General features: G+C 40.4%; 1 protein-coding gene across 1 annotated transcript; it reads right to left on the bottom strand.

Moving 5' to 3' along the window:
* Positions 1-475: 475 nt before the first annotated feature.
* On the bottom strand, positions 476-12,214 carry LOC138831513 (myelin protein zero-like protein 3). Its single transcript, XM_070028596.1, has 4 exons — positions 12,158-12,214; positions 12,003-12,070; positions 1,070-1,343; positions 476-760 (listed from the first exon to the last, which is right to left on the bottom strand). The coding sequence occupies exons 1-4, from the start codon at positions 12,212-12,214 to the stop codon at positions 476-478; spliced, it is 684 nt and encodes a 227-aa protein (XP_069884697.1).
* Between the last annotated feature and the right edge of the window lie 2,010 nt (positions 12,215-14,224).

The following is a 14,224-nucleotide window of genomic DNA, read 5'->3' as shown; positions in this document are numbered from 1 at the left end:
ATGACTCCAGTTTTCTTCCAAGGCCTGATTTGGAGCTAGCAGCTCAGCCAGGCCCTTGTCAGTATCAAAGATGGAGATCTCCGGTAGTGGGGGATGAGAGGTGGCTTCCCTCCTCTGCTCTCTGAGAAGGAGTGAGGACGTCAGGCTTCTACTCACGCCGAGTCTTGGTTCCTGGGCTGTCTCTGGTCTGCTAACTGCCGGATGAAGATGTCTTCTCCTTGTCGGTTCTTGCTGGTGTTGAATAGAATCTGCTCACTTGCCGCATCTGGCTCTTTCATCCCGGATTCTCTGTGTTGCAGGTATGGCGGCTATGGCTGCAGCTGCTGCAGCCACAGCCATAGCTGCAAATGCTGGCAAGTGCTCAGATCTGTCTCCTTGCCAGGATTTTCCCTCTCTGGCCTAACTCTCTGTACTGTGATGGCACACTTGTGATTCTCTGACTTAGGTCTGTTCACTGGAACACTAAAACTGCTTTCTATGGGAGAGCTTGTTTAACCTCTAGTTTCTCCTCTGCCATCTTCCTGGAACTCCAAGACTTCTTCTTATAGCCAGACTTTCTCTGCTTTTTCATCTCTGCAGCCTTCCTTGATATTCTCACAAGCATCAGAACAATAACTACTGCTGAGGGAATGAAAACAAGAATAGAAAGAAGGGCCACAGAAGACAGCATGGTACCAAAACCCCTTTCTGTGATTGTTAGTTCCATCAGGGGGATGTCATGGTGCACATCTGGGAGATTCTTCACAGCACAACTGAATGTCCTATTGTGTGGAGAGCTGCAGGGGCCACGACCAAAGATGGCACTGGCTTCCGCCTTCTGCCTTCCCGATGGCGAGTGCTCTCTGTGAATAACAACTCCTTATATGGCTATGGCTTGGCTACTGGCTTGCTTCTGTATTTGTGACCCTATTTGTATATGCCGCATGGCACCTCGGGATTGGCCATCCAGGAGGCTTATAACCGGAGTGCAGGTGCGGGGAAGGAGAAGCTTGCAGATGAGGTTCCCGAATAAACTGCTTTGAGAAGAATCCCGGGTCATGTCTTCCTTGCTGGTCGAGGTGGTCGCAACACTATTGTCTATCAGGTTAGGGTTGCTTATGCTTATGGATGCATCCCCTTTGTATACATTTCCAGCCCAGGAGATCTGATCCTGAAAAGGGCCTGCTGTGGTTGGGTACTGGAAAGACTGATAGTGAAATACAGATTTTGTGCGACTGCTGCTGGGAGGACGGTACTTACAGTCTATGGTCAGTTTGTCAGTGACATATGAAGATGACTTGAAGGTACATCTCAACTCGACATTTTCTCCAACATAACCTCGTATGTCAAAAGCTGCACTAATCCTGCAAGAGTAGGATGCCTATCAGGGCAGAGAAGGTGCAGCCCTAGCCTCAAGCGGCTCTGATCAGCGGCATCCCGCCTGCTCCTCAGGTATCTGCCTAATTCTTTCTGATGGAGGCATGGAATTCCATTGTGTATATTTTCTTGATCCATTCATATACTGAGCGGCATCTGGTTGGTTCCATATCTTAGCTTTGGTAAATAATGCTGCAATAAACATGGTTGTGCTGGTAGTTTTAATATACTCCTTTCCAAAGTGGTTGAACAAGTTTACACTCCCCCCAACAATGCAGGACGTTCCCTTTGACCACATCCCCTCCAGCATAAGTTATTATTAAATTTGTTGCTTATAGCCATTCTAACTGGGGTGAGGTGGAATCTCAACATTGTCTTGATTTTCATTTCTTTTATGGCTAAAGAATTTGAGCATTTTTTCATGTGTCTATTGGCCATTCCTATTTCCTCTTCAGACCTTTCTCTTTAAGTCTTTAGCCCACTTATTTATCAGGCAGTTGTTTCTTTGAGGATTTGTTTTTGGAGGATTTAATTTTTTGAGGTCTAATTATATGTTAGATATGAGATCCTTGTCCATTGTAAGCCTAGTGAAGATCTTCTCCAAATCGTTGGGCTTTCTCTTGATCTTGATAGCTATGTCCTTGGTCGTGCAGAAGGTCTGCAGTTTCATGCAATCTCATTTGTCCAACCTTTCTTTGATTTTATGTGTTTCTGGGTCTTTATTAAGAAACTTTTGGCAAGTGCCATGAGCCCTGGAGTTTCTCCTTTTCCTTCCTGTAATGTTTTCAGGGTATCTGCTTGGGCTCTGAGGTCTTTGATCCCTTTGGAGTTGATTCTTGTGCAGTGTGCTTTATAAGGGTCTAGTTTTAATTTTCTACAGGTGTGAAACAGTATATGTTTTATAAGTCACTGTCCATCTCTGTAGAGCCCTCCACAAGTTTATATGTATTTGTAGCTTGGGAAAGGAAATAAGAGTTAAATCAGGACAGTTGGAGGCTATGGTTTATAGGGCTCATTTGAGACGCTTTTGGAAGGAATGTTAACTTTTTCCATCTGATGCACTACAGATGGCAGTCTTGGTACAGGAATTGAGTAGACTGCTATTAGATAGGAAGCTTGTACTGATTCCTCCTGATTTTCCCCTGAAGACAAGGAGGGTGAAGTAGCCATGAGCATGAATCTGTGTGGGGTTTGCAATAAATATCTATTGACTGTGTATTTCTAATTTCTGTTGCCATAGGCAAATGAATGAAAGGATTTTTCCTTTCGTACTTTAGCTGTAACTAGATATTTTTCATTTTCTAAATCTTATTTTATTGTGAAGATTCTATAGAGAGGCTACAGTTACATGAATAAGGCAATGAGTACATTTCTGGTCAAGCATTGTTACCCCTTCCCTTGTTTTTTTTCTACTATCCCTTACCTTCTCCTCCACCCTTCCCCACCCAAAGTTGTAAAATTCATTTCTAACATACTGTCCTATGGATATCATTGTTGCAATGGGTCATCCTGTGTCCTTGTTTCAGCATTTTTGTTATTTTGGTTCCCCTCCCTAAATTAGAAAAATGTATATACAAGGTGCACGGTAACAAAGTCAAGTCAAAGTCAAAAGGGGATATATTGTAGGAGGAAGAATATACATGATATATTTAAAACAACAACAACAAATGAGCCCCAAAATATAGTACCTTGTATATACGACATTTAGTCTAAAACTCCTTAGACATCTTAAGTTTGGACTATTTCTTTTTTTTTCTGCCATTCTTGTGGTTTGAATTTGGGCACTCTACTGCTTAAGCCTCATTTGAGCTTATTCTGAGTAGTATATCTTATATAGAATGTGATAACTTTTCAGCCTGGGCAGGTTTCAAATAATGATCCTTAGATCTCAGCCTCTTGAATATCTAGGAGTACAAGCATGAGCCACCAGCACTTTGCTTGAATAATCCCACAGTTTTAACTACAGATGTTTTCATATCCCCTACCAACTATGCTTCCTGACCCTTTTTTAAAGTTATTTCTAAATAGCTTATGGAGGATTTTGAGCATTGCTTAATCATTTTTTCACTTTCATTACTAGTTGCACACTCAGAGGTTTGATGGAGTTACTTCCACACACACATATGATGTACTTGCTCATATTCACCCTGCCTTCCCAGTGTCCAGCCCCTTAATTCAAGGCCCAGAACCACTGTACACGTGCAAACATTCACTGACACTCTCAAACACACACACACACACACACACACACACACACACACACACACACACACACACACACACACACACACACAGCAGAACAATTAGCAAAGGATATAATGTGGACCAGGAACTGCAAGGAAACATGGGAAGGTCGATTGTCTTTTCCCAGTTCCTCTGCCTTCCTCAATTCTCTGCTATTCCTTAGAACAATTCAAACCTTACACAACTCACATCTGTCTGTTATGAACAACCTGAGCCTGGATTCCAGTTTGCATTCATAGGAAGCTGCCGTTGCTTGGATAGCTGGTCCTCAGAGTAAGCAGAGGCTCTCAGGTCATGTTTTCTTTTTCCATGTGTAGTGTCAATGCAGACCCTGAGACAGTAAGCAGCATCTTGAAGTGTATTGACATCTGTGTGAGCTACAAGGCTCACCTCAAAAACAAGCAAAGGAAGTGGGATGCAAAGTAAAAATCCTGAACCAATGGACCTATAGGTGACTGAGAGTCAATTTCCACATTACTGGAGTAAATACAAGGGCAAGTCCATTTGAAGAGGCGTCTCCAAACATTTCATGGGCCCACATGACATGTCTGGCAGAAAGCCACTTGTGTGTGTGTGTGTGTGTGTGTGTGTGTGTGTGTGTGTGTGTGTGTGTGTGTGTGTGTGTGTGTGTGTGTGTGTGTGTGTGCCTGAAGGCTGGTCTGGGGCTCAGGCTCAAGCTGGGTGCTGCCTGTCCGTATGCATTTTTTTGCTCCAGCCTAGTGTTCTACCACCTCAGCCACAGCTCCACTTTTGACTTTTTTGGTAATTGATTGGAGATGAGAATCTGATGGACTTTCCTACCCAGGCAGGCTTCAACTGTGACCTTCAGATCCCAGCCTCCTGAGAAGCTAGTATTAAAGAAGGGATGCACTGGCACCTGTCAAGAAGCCTCTTTTGGGGGGGGGTTGTCCGGTTGTGGGGCCTGAACTCTGGGCATGGGTGCTGTTCCTCAGCTCTTCAGCTCAAGGCTAGCACTATACCACTTGAACCACAGCGCCACTTCTGGCATTTTTCTGCTTATGTGGTGCTGAGGAATCGAACCCATGGCCTCAAGCATGCAAGGCATGTGCTCTACCACTGAGCCACCTACCCAGCCCAAGGAAGCCTCTTAAATAACAGATCTATTCATAGGGAGACAGGAATTGCCTCAGTCCAAGAGATGGTGTTGAGTTTTCATGTTTTGAAAGAATAATTACACTCAATAGCAAAGTATGAAGTAATATTGAAGGAAAGAAGGCAGCAAAATTTCATAAATCTGGGGTTATGAAAGCCCATCGAACATGAGACTTTCATATAGGAATAAGAATAACATCTATGTGGCAACATTGAAGCTCACCCATGTGGTCACATGTACTGTTTGAAGCCCTGTTCTCACATGATATGTTTCCAGAAATCTGGGATTCTGCTCTGTAGAAGATGTTTCCCAGTCACACTGGTAATTCTCTTAGTTCTGTTTTTCACACTTCTCATCCTTCATTCTTAGTATTATCCAAGTATCTTTTCCAATGCTGCTCCAGAAGATGCTTTCAATGTCACTGTAAGGATTCATTTAATAAGAGAAATATGTTTGCAGAACTTTAATACTTATATTAATAATATAATTACTAATAAAGACTAATATTCAAGAACTATTATAAGATCAATAAAACATGATTTGTAGCAGCTATGTGGCTTTGGTATTAAAGCTGATAGCAGACATGTATTCCTAGACCATTATGAATCTGTAGTTATTGCAATCTTACAATGAAAAATTTCTTAAGAAAGAAAATGTCTTGATAATATAAGCAACCCAATAGTTGTTGAATAAGACCTATATAGTGAGGACTTTTGTTGAGCTGGTACAAACTGGTTCTTGCCCTGAAAGCATCACCTATCTGTTCTGAGAGTCAGTCAGGGTTAAGTAGGGACACATGCTTCCAGATGACTGATATGCCTGGCATTCACTGCATAAGTCCATTCAGGCCCACAGCCCTATAACCAATATAGGACAACATTCAGAACAGTCTTCTTGTCTTTCAGATTCAAGCCTGTAATCCTAACTCATTAGCAGACTGATATCTGAGGATCACGGTTCAAAATCACCCTGGGAAGCAAAGTCTGCAAGATTCTTATCTCCAGTTAACCAGAAAAAAGCCACAGTGAAAGGTATAAACTGAGAAACAGTAAAGGGGTGTAATTGTCCCCCCAAAATGGATTCTTTACCTGACAACTGTTTAACTGACTTAACTGTTATTCCTCTGAACATCATCTTCCTAATAATATTTTTTTAAGAAAAGGAAAGATGAGGCTGGGAAGGTGGCTCAGTGGTAGAGTGCTTGCCTTGCATGCATAAGGCCCTGGATTCAATTGCTCATTACCACTTAAGCAGAAACTGCTGGAAATCACGCTGTGGCTCAAGTGGTTGAGACTAGCCTTCAGCTGAAGAGATGAGGGACAGTGCCCAAGCCTAGAATTCAGGCCCATAACTGGAAAAAAGGAACAAAGCAAAAGAAATAAAAAGGAAGAGAGTTGTTGCCAGGCTCAGTGGCCAATCCTCTAATCCTAGCTATTCATGAGGTTGAGGATCAGTGATTGAAGCCAACTTGGGCAGGAAAGCCTGTACGAATTCTATTTCCAATTATGTCCAAAAAACTAGAAGTAGAATTGTGGTTCCAGTGGTGAAGTAGTAGCCTTGAGGGGAAAAAATAAACTTCAGGGATAGTGTCCATTTCCTGAGTGCAAGAAAAGACATTATGAACTTGGTTTATCTGTAACTGTGATGCCTTTGTTACAGACGATTATGGACTGAAACTCTGAACACGGCATTCTAGGTCTGGCATTTTTGTGCACAAACTGTGTGCATAACCATCTTAACTCCTTTGCTATTCTATAGTTGCAGGTTTAATTATCTTCTCACCATGGAAGAGGTTTCAGTATTTACTTTCTCTAGAGTACCTGCTTCCTTGTCCTCTGCTCTTTACACACTGACAGCAGTATTTTACCTGAGAACACAAGGAGGAGAATTGGCAAGACCTTGAAAGAAGGGAAGTTGCTAGAAGTGGGTGAGATGCTTGAGATAATGCCCAGGACCAGGTCAGAATTTTTTTGTGAAGACTTGCCATGGTGTGTCAATCTTTATCAATATGCTGAGGGTACTTGGACATAAAGAGGAGGCCTCAATGCCTACTGGTGTCATTCAGACTACACAGATATAAGCCAGCTAATCATGCTCTCACTTTCCCAACATGGAGTTTTGGTCCCTGCATGTCAAGGGAACTCAGGATCAAGCATGGACAGCTATCCACACAACATCCAGTTGTGACCTCTACATTGATACAGCATTGAAAGCAGTTCAGCATGAATCACATGGAGCTTGTCAAAATCATTGAAGGGATGGGAAAGTGGTTCTTTGTTGTATGGACCAAAGCAGAAAGATCACCATACAAGTTTCCTTTTAGAGACCCCACTTCTGTTCAATGGCCAAGAGAACATACATGAAAACCTCCAGAATGAGGAGGTATGTATACCCCTATGTTTCTAACCTGGACCCTTTACTGCATGATTTCCCAGAGCTTATGGAAACAATGAAACTAAATCTCTCGAAGATTTGGCACTGAAGTCCCTCAGAGACCATTGCCTACATCTGTGAGGAGAGCATAGGAGTTAAAATGGCCTGTCAGAGAGGGGAATACCCACAGAGTGTCTTCATGATATCGCAGGCATCCAGGATTCAGATAATTTGGGAGGGGTTTTGAAAGCCTCTTTGGTGTGGATGGTGAAACATTGAAGCAGTTGGCACCGAGGATGGGAAAGCCAGTTGAAGAGTACATGGATCCCATCAAGTCCCAAGATGGGCAGATCTACTATCAAGAGAGCTGGACATTGTGATGGATATGTTACATAACTGCTTTTGCTCATGGACAAGTCTTAGGCACATGTTATATTAGAGTGACTCTGCTGTCTACTACCACAAATGCATGGAAGAGAGATAGAAACTTGATACAGTTGCTGACATCATCAAGATCATCCTAAGGAAGAACTTGATAGACATTATCATCTGATTGTGTGTCTGGGTGATGGATGGGGGGATGTGTATGTGTGGAAACTAGGGCTTAAACTTTGGGCCTGGACACTGCCCCTGAGCTTCTTTGGCTCAAGACTTGCACTATAGCTCTTAAGCCATAGCTCCATTTCCAACTTTTGTGATATTTTATTGGAGTATCACAAGTACTTACTTACACGATAAACTTTAATTATGAGGTGATATGATTTTAAAGATGACATACTATACTACTATGCAAATGTAACAAATAAAAATGGGAGTCAAAAAGACACTCTAAGGACTATGTAGGAGGTTTTATGAAAGCCGTGAAGTTATATCTAAAAAAAGTGTTATTAGAGACTTAGACAACAGTGTTCAATTTCTTGTACCGGATAAAAGAATGCAGTCAGTTATTTCTGTTTAAATGTCTAATATTATTTTTTCTCTTTTTACTGTGTTTGTAATACATGCTACTAATATTAATATGTGTATTGGACTCAAGCTGATTTGTTGAATCTAGAAAAGTTTTGAGAGGTTGAACATCACCTCAATAGTACTCTGAAAGATGATATCTGGCCATGGAAGGGTTAAAACAGAGCTCCGGAGAGGGTTAAACTATTGCCCTTTCCATAGTGCTTTAAAGGCCTTGAAACCTGGGAGATAAAAGAGAAGTCTCCTTTCTCAAAACAATAAGGGAACCAGTGTTACTCACTGTGGTGGCTCTGATTGTAATATTGATGCTTCATTTTTGCATGTATCCATGGTAACCTTCCCAGTGTGAATTCAAATAAATATGATTGCTTGTGTGACCTGGAGCCCAGGTGCCATTGAGCCTTGGTACCCTGGGTCCTCATTGATTTTGTTCGTTTTGTCTATACTTGTCTGTGTATTTTCTAATATTCTTCAGCTTGGTATCCAATTGCACTGCCTTGGGTTACAATTAGCATCAAATAAGAATATTCTTGAACTGTAAAAGATAAAAAGCTTACCAACTTTCTTATCCCAAATGACTTCAAACCACAATCCTCAGATCTAAGCCTTCTGAGTAGCTAGGATTACAGGCATGGGCCCCTGGAAACCAGCATTCATAAGAACACTTGATGTCAGTGAGATCTTTCTTGGGCAATGTCTGCACATCTCAGTCCTCCTCAGCTCTGTTCCTTCCTGTTGCTCAAGCAGAGTGCAAAACTTTCACTCCTTTGTGTTCAAAATCCTTGAGGTTATTAAATTGACTTGCTCACCATATACCTCCTTTCCGTAAATCAATAGAAGGTTTTACTCCTTACCATCGATTAATTTTATTAACTAAATTAACTGGGATCCACACAGAGGTGACATGTCCTTTTCTGGATTGCACCGTGTACACCTATGTTTTACTTTATCTAATAAAGTTAACATTATTTACCTTGTTTGATGCTTCTTACTTTTTCCATATTTATTCCTTCTCACCTCTCTTTCCCTTGCACAGAAGGAAGAACCATTTGGAATGGTGAAGAGTGTGTTTTTAGTCATTCTCTGAAAAGCTTTACCAATGGATCCTGATTCCCAAGTCCTGTGTAACTGGCCTGTAAAGTCTTGTTCTTTAATCTCTCCTCAGCTTACACAAATGACCAATTTTATCTAAAAAAGGCTATAGGAGATGAGTTTAGGAATTCGTTTCTGGTTATCAGTCAGGAATCCTTATTACCTGGTCACTGTGCATAAGTTGTTTCTGTTTCATTTTTATTTGAATAGAACAAGCAGTGTGTACAATTAGTAGCCGAATTAGACTTACAAGTATTTTTTTTTTAATTCAGGGATAGCAGGCTCTCTTATTTGAACCACAGATCAACTTCTGCCCCACATACTTTACTTTTGGTGGTAAATAGGACGGTGTCCCAAAGGAAGCCAAGGGAACTACACAATATCCTTAAATCTGAGGACTGCAGTTCACAGTCAGCCTGGACAGGAAAATCTATGAACGTCTTATCTCCAACTAATCAGCAAAAAGTCAGAAGTTGAGCTGTGGCTGAAGTGGTACAGCAGCAACCTTGAGCATAAAAAAAGCTAAGTGAAAAACAGATGTAGCACTAAGAAAACCACAAAATAATTTTTTTAAAAGTGGAAGAGAGCACAAAGAGTCTACTAAAAATGATAAAATGACCAAGAAACTGGTGGATCACACTTGTAATTCTACCTACTCAAAACACTGAAATTGAGGATCACCATTCCAAGCCAGCCAGGACAGGAAAGACCATTGTGTGTGTGTTTGTATGTGTGTGTGTGTGTGCATGAGTGTGTATGTGCCTTTCTGGGATATGAACTACAATTATTTTTTGACCATTTCTGATCTTTTGGAGGTTAATTTGAGATAACAGTCTCATGAACTTTCCTTGCTCCTGACGTTGAATCACAATCAGCACAATTCAGGACCCTATGTTAATCTCTATACTTACTTCCAGCTAACCACCAAAACCAAAAACTGAACCAAAGTGCAACTGTGTTAGAGCATGCTATCCTTCAGCAAGATTGGTGAGGCCCTCAAAACAAGCCAGAGAACCCACAAATAAACAAGTGAATGTATGTGAAGAAGAAAAGAGTCAATGAGTTTTTAAAATATAGACGCATACCTTTAATCCAATCTGAAATCTAGGGATCACAGTTCGAAGCCTGCCTGGGCAGGAAAGCCCAACTAACTTGAGTGTGCTAGGCATGGGCTAGAACTTGAGTTTTTTTGCTCAAGTTTAAAACTACTACTTACCGTCTCATGTGGTTAATTGGAGATTAGACTGATGGGCTTTCAAAGCCCAGACTGGCTTTAAACTGTAATCCTTAGATTTTAGGATACTGTGTAGTGCTATTGGTTTCCATGGGACTCTTATTTCCTATTAACCACCAAAAAATAAAAGATTGAAGTTAAGCTACGACTCAAATAATAGAGCCTGCTAGCTTTGAAATGAAAAACAAAATACCAAAAACAAAACAATCCTCAGCGAGAGTAAGTAGGCCTTGAATTCAAGCCTCTGCCCGCTCCCCCTCAAAAAAAAAAACCCTCAAGAGTAGAGTTTTTGTTCGTGCTAGCTTTGAGCAAAAAAAAAAATGATTCAAATGGTTTTTCTTTCTTGCTATTTTTCTTAACATATTTATAAGATGATTTCTTTGTTGCTTTGCATGTCCCTTCCCCATGGTATAACCCTGTTTCACTGTATGCGATGTTGTTATAATTTGTTGAGGGGAAGGGAGAAAATTGTTTAAATAGGGATACAGGTGGACCCATTGCAACAATGAGATGTACAAGATGTTATGTCAAAAAACGAACTTTACAACTTTCGCGTGGGGCGGGGGGTGTGGGGGGATGGGAAAAAATGGGAAGGGGAAACAGAGGAGGCAACAATGCTTGATAAAAAAAATGTACTCATTACCTTGCTCAAGTAATTGTAACCTCTCTGTACAGAATTTTCACAATTAAAAAAAAGCCAAAACTCTCATGGACAGTGAAGTCAGTGAACTAGTGTGGCCTAAATGTAGAGCTTGTTAGTTTTGATCTAAAAAACAAGCCAGGTGCCTCTGGCTCATGTCTGTAATCCTTGCTACTCAGGAAGCTTAGATCTGAATGTGACAATTGGAAGCCAGCCTAGGCTGAAAAGTCCCCTGGTGACTGTTTTGTCCAACTAAGTAGAAGTGGCACTGTGGCTGAAAGTGGTAGTGTGCCTGCTTTGTCCCTGAAGGCCGGTGCGTAGGCACTGAGTTCAAGCCCTACAATTGACAAAATCAATTAATTAATTAATTAATTAATTACTGAGCGTAAATGGGTATGCCCTAATAATAAAAGACATGAACTTTCAAAAAGGGGGAAGAGACAATCAAATAAATGAAAAGGTGCAAAAAGGAGGATATTGAAGCTTTCTAAATAAAAATTGTAATCCTACCTGTTCTGAGGACAGTGGTTCAAAACCAGCCTGGGCAGGAGACATTTTACTGTGTTCAATACTGAGGCTTGAACTTGCTATGCTTTGCTCATTGCTGGAGGTCTACTTCTTCCTACGTGTTGGTGCTTATTAGATATAATTGTCTCATTGACTTTGTTGCGCAAGACTGGCTTTGAACCATGATTCTCAAATTTCAGTCCTCTCTGTAATGCTCTTGGCTTGCTATTGATATTCTAATCTCCTATTAACCACAAAAGATGCAGAAGTTGAGCTATGGTTCAAGTAGTGAAACCAACTACCATTAAGGTAAAGGTAAATAAAACCTCAAGGAGACTCATCATGACTTAATTTCAAGACTTAACAACCACCACTCAATTAATCAAACAAACAAACAAAAAGAACCTCAGTCACATTTACCTGAGTTTGAGCCCTAGAAGAAGAGCTACAAAAAAGAGAAACTGCCTGTAGTTTACCTGTGGTCAAAGTTGTAGAGCATGGTACTTTCAAGAGGAAAGGAAAAACTGAGCATGAGAGCTAGTGCCTAAGAACAAATGACAAAAAAAAGAAATAATAAATAACTGAAAAGGTGAAAGAAGAGGTAATTAAAGATTTCTAAATGTTGACTCACAGTTATAATCCTGAAGGCTAAGGCCGCTGAAATCTGTAGATCATGGTTGAAAGCCATGTTGGGCAGGAAAGTACATGAAATTTGCTTTACTGTGTTCAGTTGAGGGACTTAAAGTTGAAGTGTTTTGCTCATGACTACAGGTCTACTATCTTCTGCCTATTAGTGTTTGACTGGAGATAAGAGTCTCATGGAATTTCTTTACAAGGCTGACTTTGAAATATAATCCTCCAATTTCTAGCCTCTCTTTACTGTCCTTGACTACCCATGGGACTCTTGCCTCATTTTAACCACTTAAAAAAGGCAAAAGTTGAGCTGTGGCTCAAGTAGTATAGCCTTTTACCCTTCAATTAAATAAGTAAATCAATAAAACCTCAGAAAGAGATGGGAGGGATGAGAGCGAAAGTCAGAGCATCTTACAATAAGCAAAAGGAAAGAAATGTAAATATCACCTGGAAGAAATAATTGTATTGTCAAAGCTTATAGAATTGTATTGTCAAAGCTTACAGAATTCACAAAATTTAGACCATGATAATGACAATTTACCTTGTGAAGGTTAAAATATATTTGTGACTTCAACTAAATATTACTTTTCCACAATTCTCTGCGATAAGAGAAATTTATGTAATCACCTAGTCACAATAATAATATAAACCTCAGAAAGAGTCACTAGGAATTAATTTCAACCCCCAACTCAACAAAATTTCCCAACGAGGGCCTTAAACAAAAATATACTATGAGCAGGAGCTGAGTTTTCACACTCTGAGCAAAAGCCAAATGAAACAAAAATTAGACAGTGGTAGACCTATGGCCCAAGTAATGAAGCAAGCTACTTTTCTTAATTTTAATTTAAATTTTTTGTGAACATACTGTACAGAGGGGTTACAATTACATGGGCAAGATAATGAGTACATTTTTTACCAGGCATTGCAGCCTCCTCCTTTGTTTACCCTTCACATCCCTTTCCAGCCTCCTCCCTGCCCTCCCACCGAATCCTCCCCCCACCCCCTGCACCAAAGTTGTAAATTTCGTTTTCGACATGACAACTTGTACTTTTCATTGTTGAAACAGGTCCACCTGTATCCTTAAACAACTTGTTTTTCACCATCTCCTCCACAAATTATACCGACATCAAATACAGTGAAAGCAGGGGTTATACTGTGGGGGAGGGACATACAAAGAAAGAAAGAGATAATCTTTTAAATGCATTAGAAACAAATGAATGAAATAAAAAACATTAAAATACATATATAAGGGTTCATTTTCCTCACATTACATTATCTGAACTTTTCGGCTTGACTCATAAATATACTACATATTGCAAATAAGGGAAACCATGGGACCTATGTTTCTTTGTGCTTGGCTACTTCACTTAATATAATTTTTTCCAAGTCTTTCCATTTCCTAATAAATGGTGCAATGTCATTCTTTCTGATCGAGGCATAGAATTTCAGTGTGTATATAGAGCACATTTTCTTGATCCATTCATCTATTGAGGGTCATCTGGGTTGGTTCCATATCTTAGCTATGGTAAATAATGCTGCAGTAAACATAGTTGTGCTGGTAGCTTTAGTGTGGTCTTGTTTGTAAACATTTGGGTAAATGCCCAAAAGTGGGATTGCTGGGTCATAGGGCAGCTCTATGTGAAGTCTTTTGAGGAACCTCCATACTGCTTTCCAAAGTGGTTGAAAGTGTTTACACACCAACCAACAATGCAGTAAGGTTCCCTTCTGTCCACATCCCTTCCAGAATCTGTTGTTGTTAGAGTTCTTGAATTTTGCCATTCTAATTGGAGTCAGGAGGTATTTCAGTGTTGTTTTGATTTGCATTTATTTTATGGCTAGGGAGGTTGAACATTTCTTCATGTGTCTATTGGCCCTCCTTCTTTCTTCTTCAGAGAAGTTTCTCTTTAAGTCATTAGCCCACTTATTTATTGGGCAGTTGTTTCTTTGAGGATTTGTTGTTGGGGGATTTAATTTTTTGAGTTGCAAGCATATTTTAGATATGAGACCCTTGTCTGTTGTATGGCTAGTGAAGATCTTCTCCCAATCCGTGGGCTTTCTATTGATC

This window comes from Dipodomys merriami, unplaced genomic scaffold (assembly GCF_024711535.1).
Source record: "Dipodomys merriami isolate MVZ:Mamm:240054 unplaced genomic scaffold, mDipMer1.0.p SCAF_199, whole genome shotgun sequence".
In the NCBI taxonomy this organism is placed as follows: Eukaryota; Metazoa; Chordata; class Mammalia; order Rodentia; family Heteromyidae; genus Dipodomys; species Dipodomys merriami.
The sequence above is the reverse complement of the archived record's forward strand: the minus strand, read 5'-3'. Positions and strand labels throughout refer to the sequence as shown.

What these genes read in the sequence shown, in the direction of transcription:
- LOC138831513 (XM_070028596.1), bottom strand. Translation starts at nt 12,214, where the DNA reads ATGGCTTTCAACCATGATCTACAGATTTCAGCGGCCTTAGCCTTCAGG. An exon ending in TAGCCTTCAGGATTATAACT is followed by an intron (nt 12,071 to 12,157) that starts GTGAGTCAACAT and finishes ATTTGTTCTTAG; the next exon opens with GCACTAGCTCTCATGCTCAG. An exon ending in CTAACCTGATAGACAATAGT is followed by an intron (nt 761 to 1,069) that starts GTTGCGACCACC and finishes CCACACAATAGG; the next exon opens with ACATTCAGTTGTGCTGTGAA.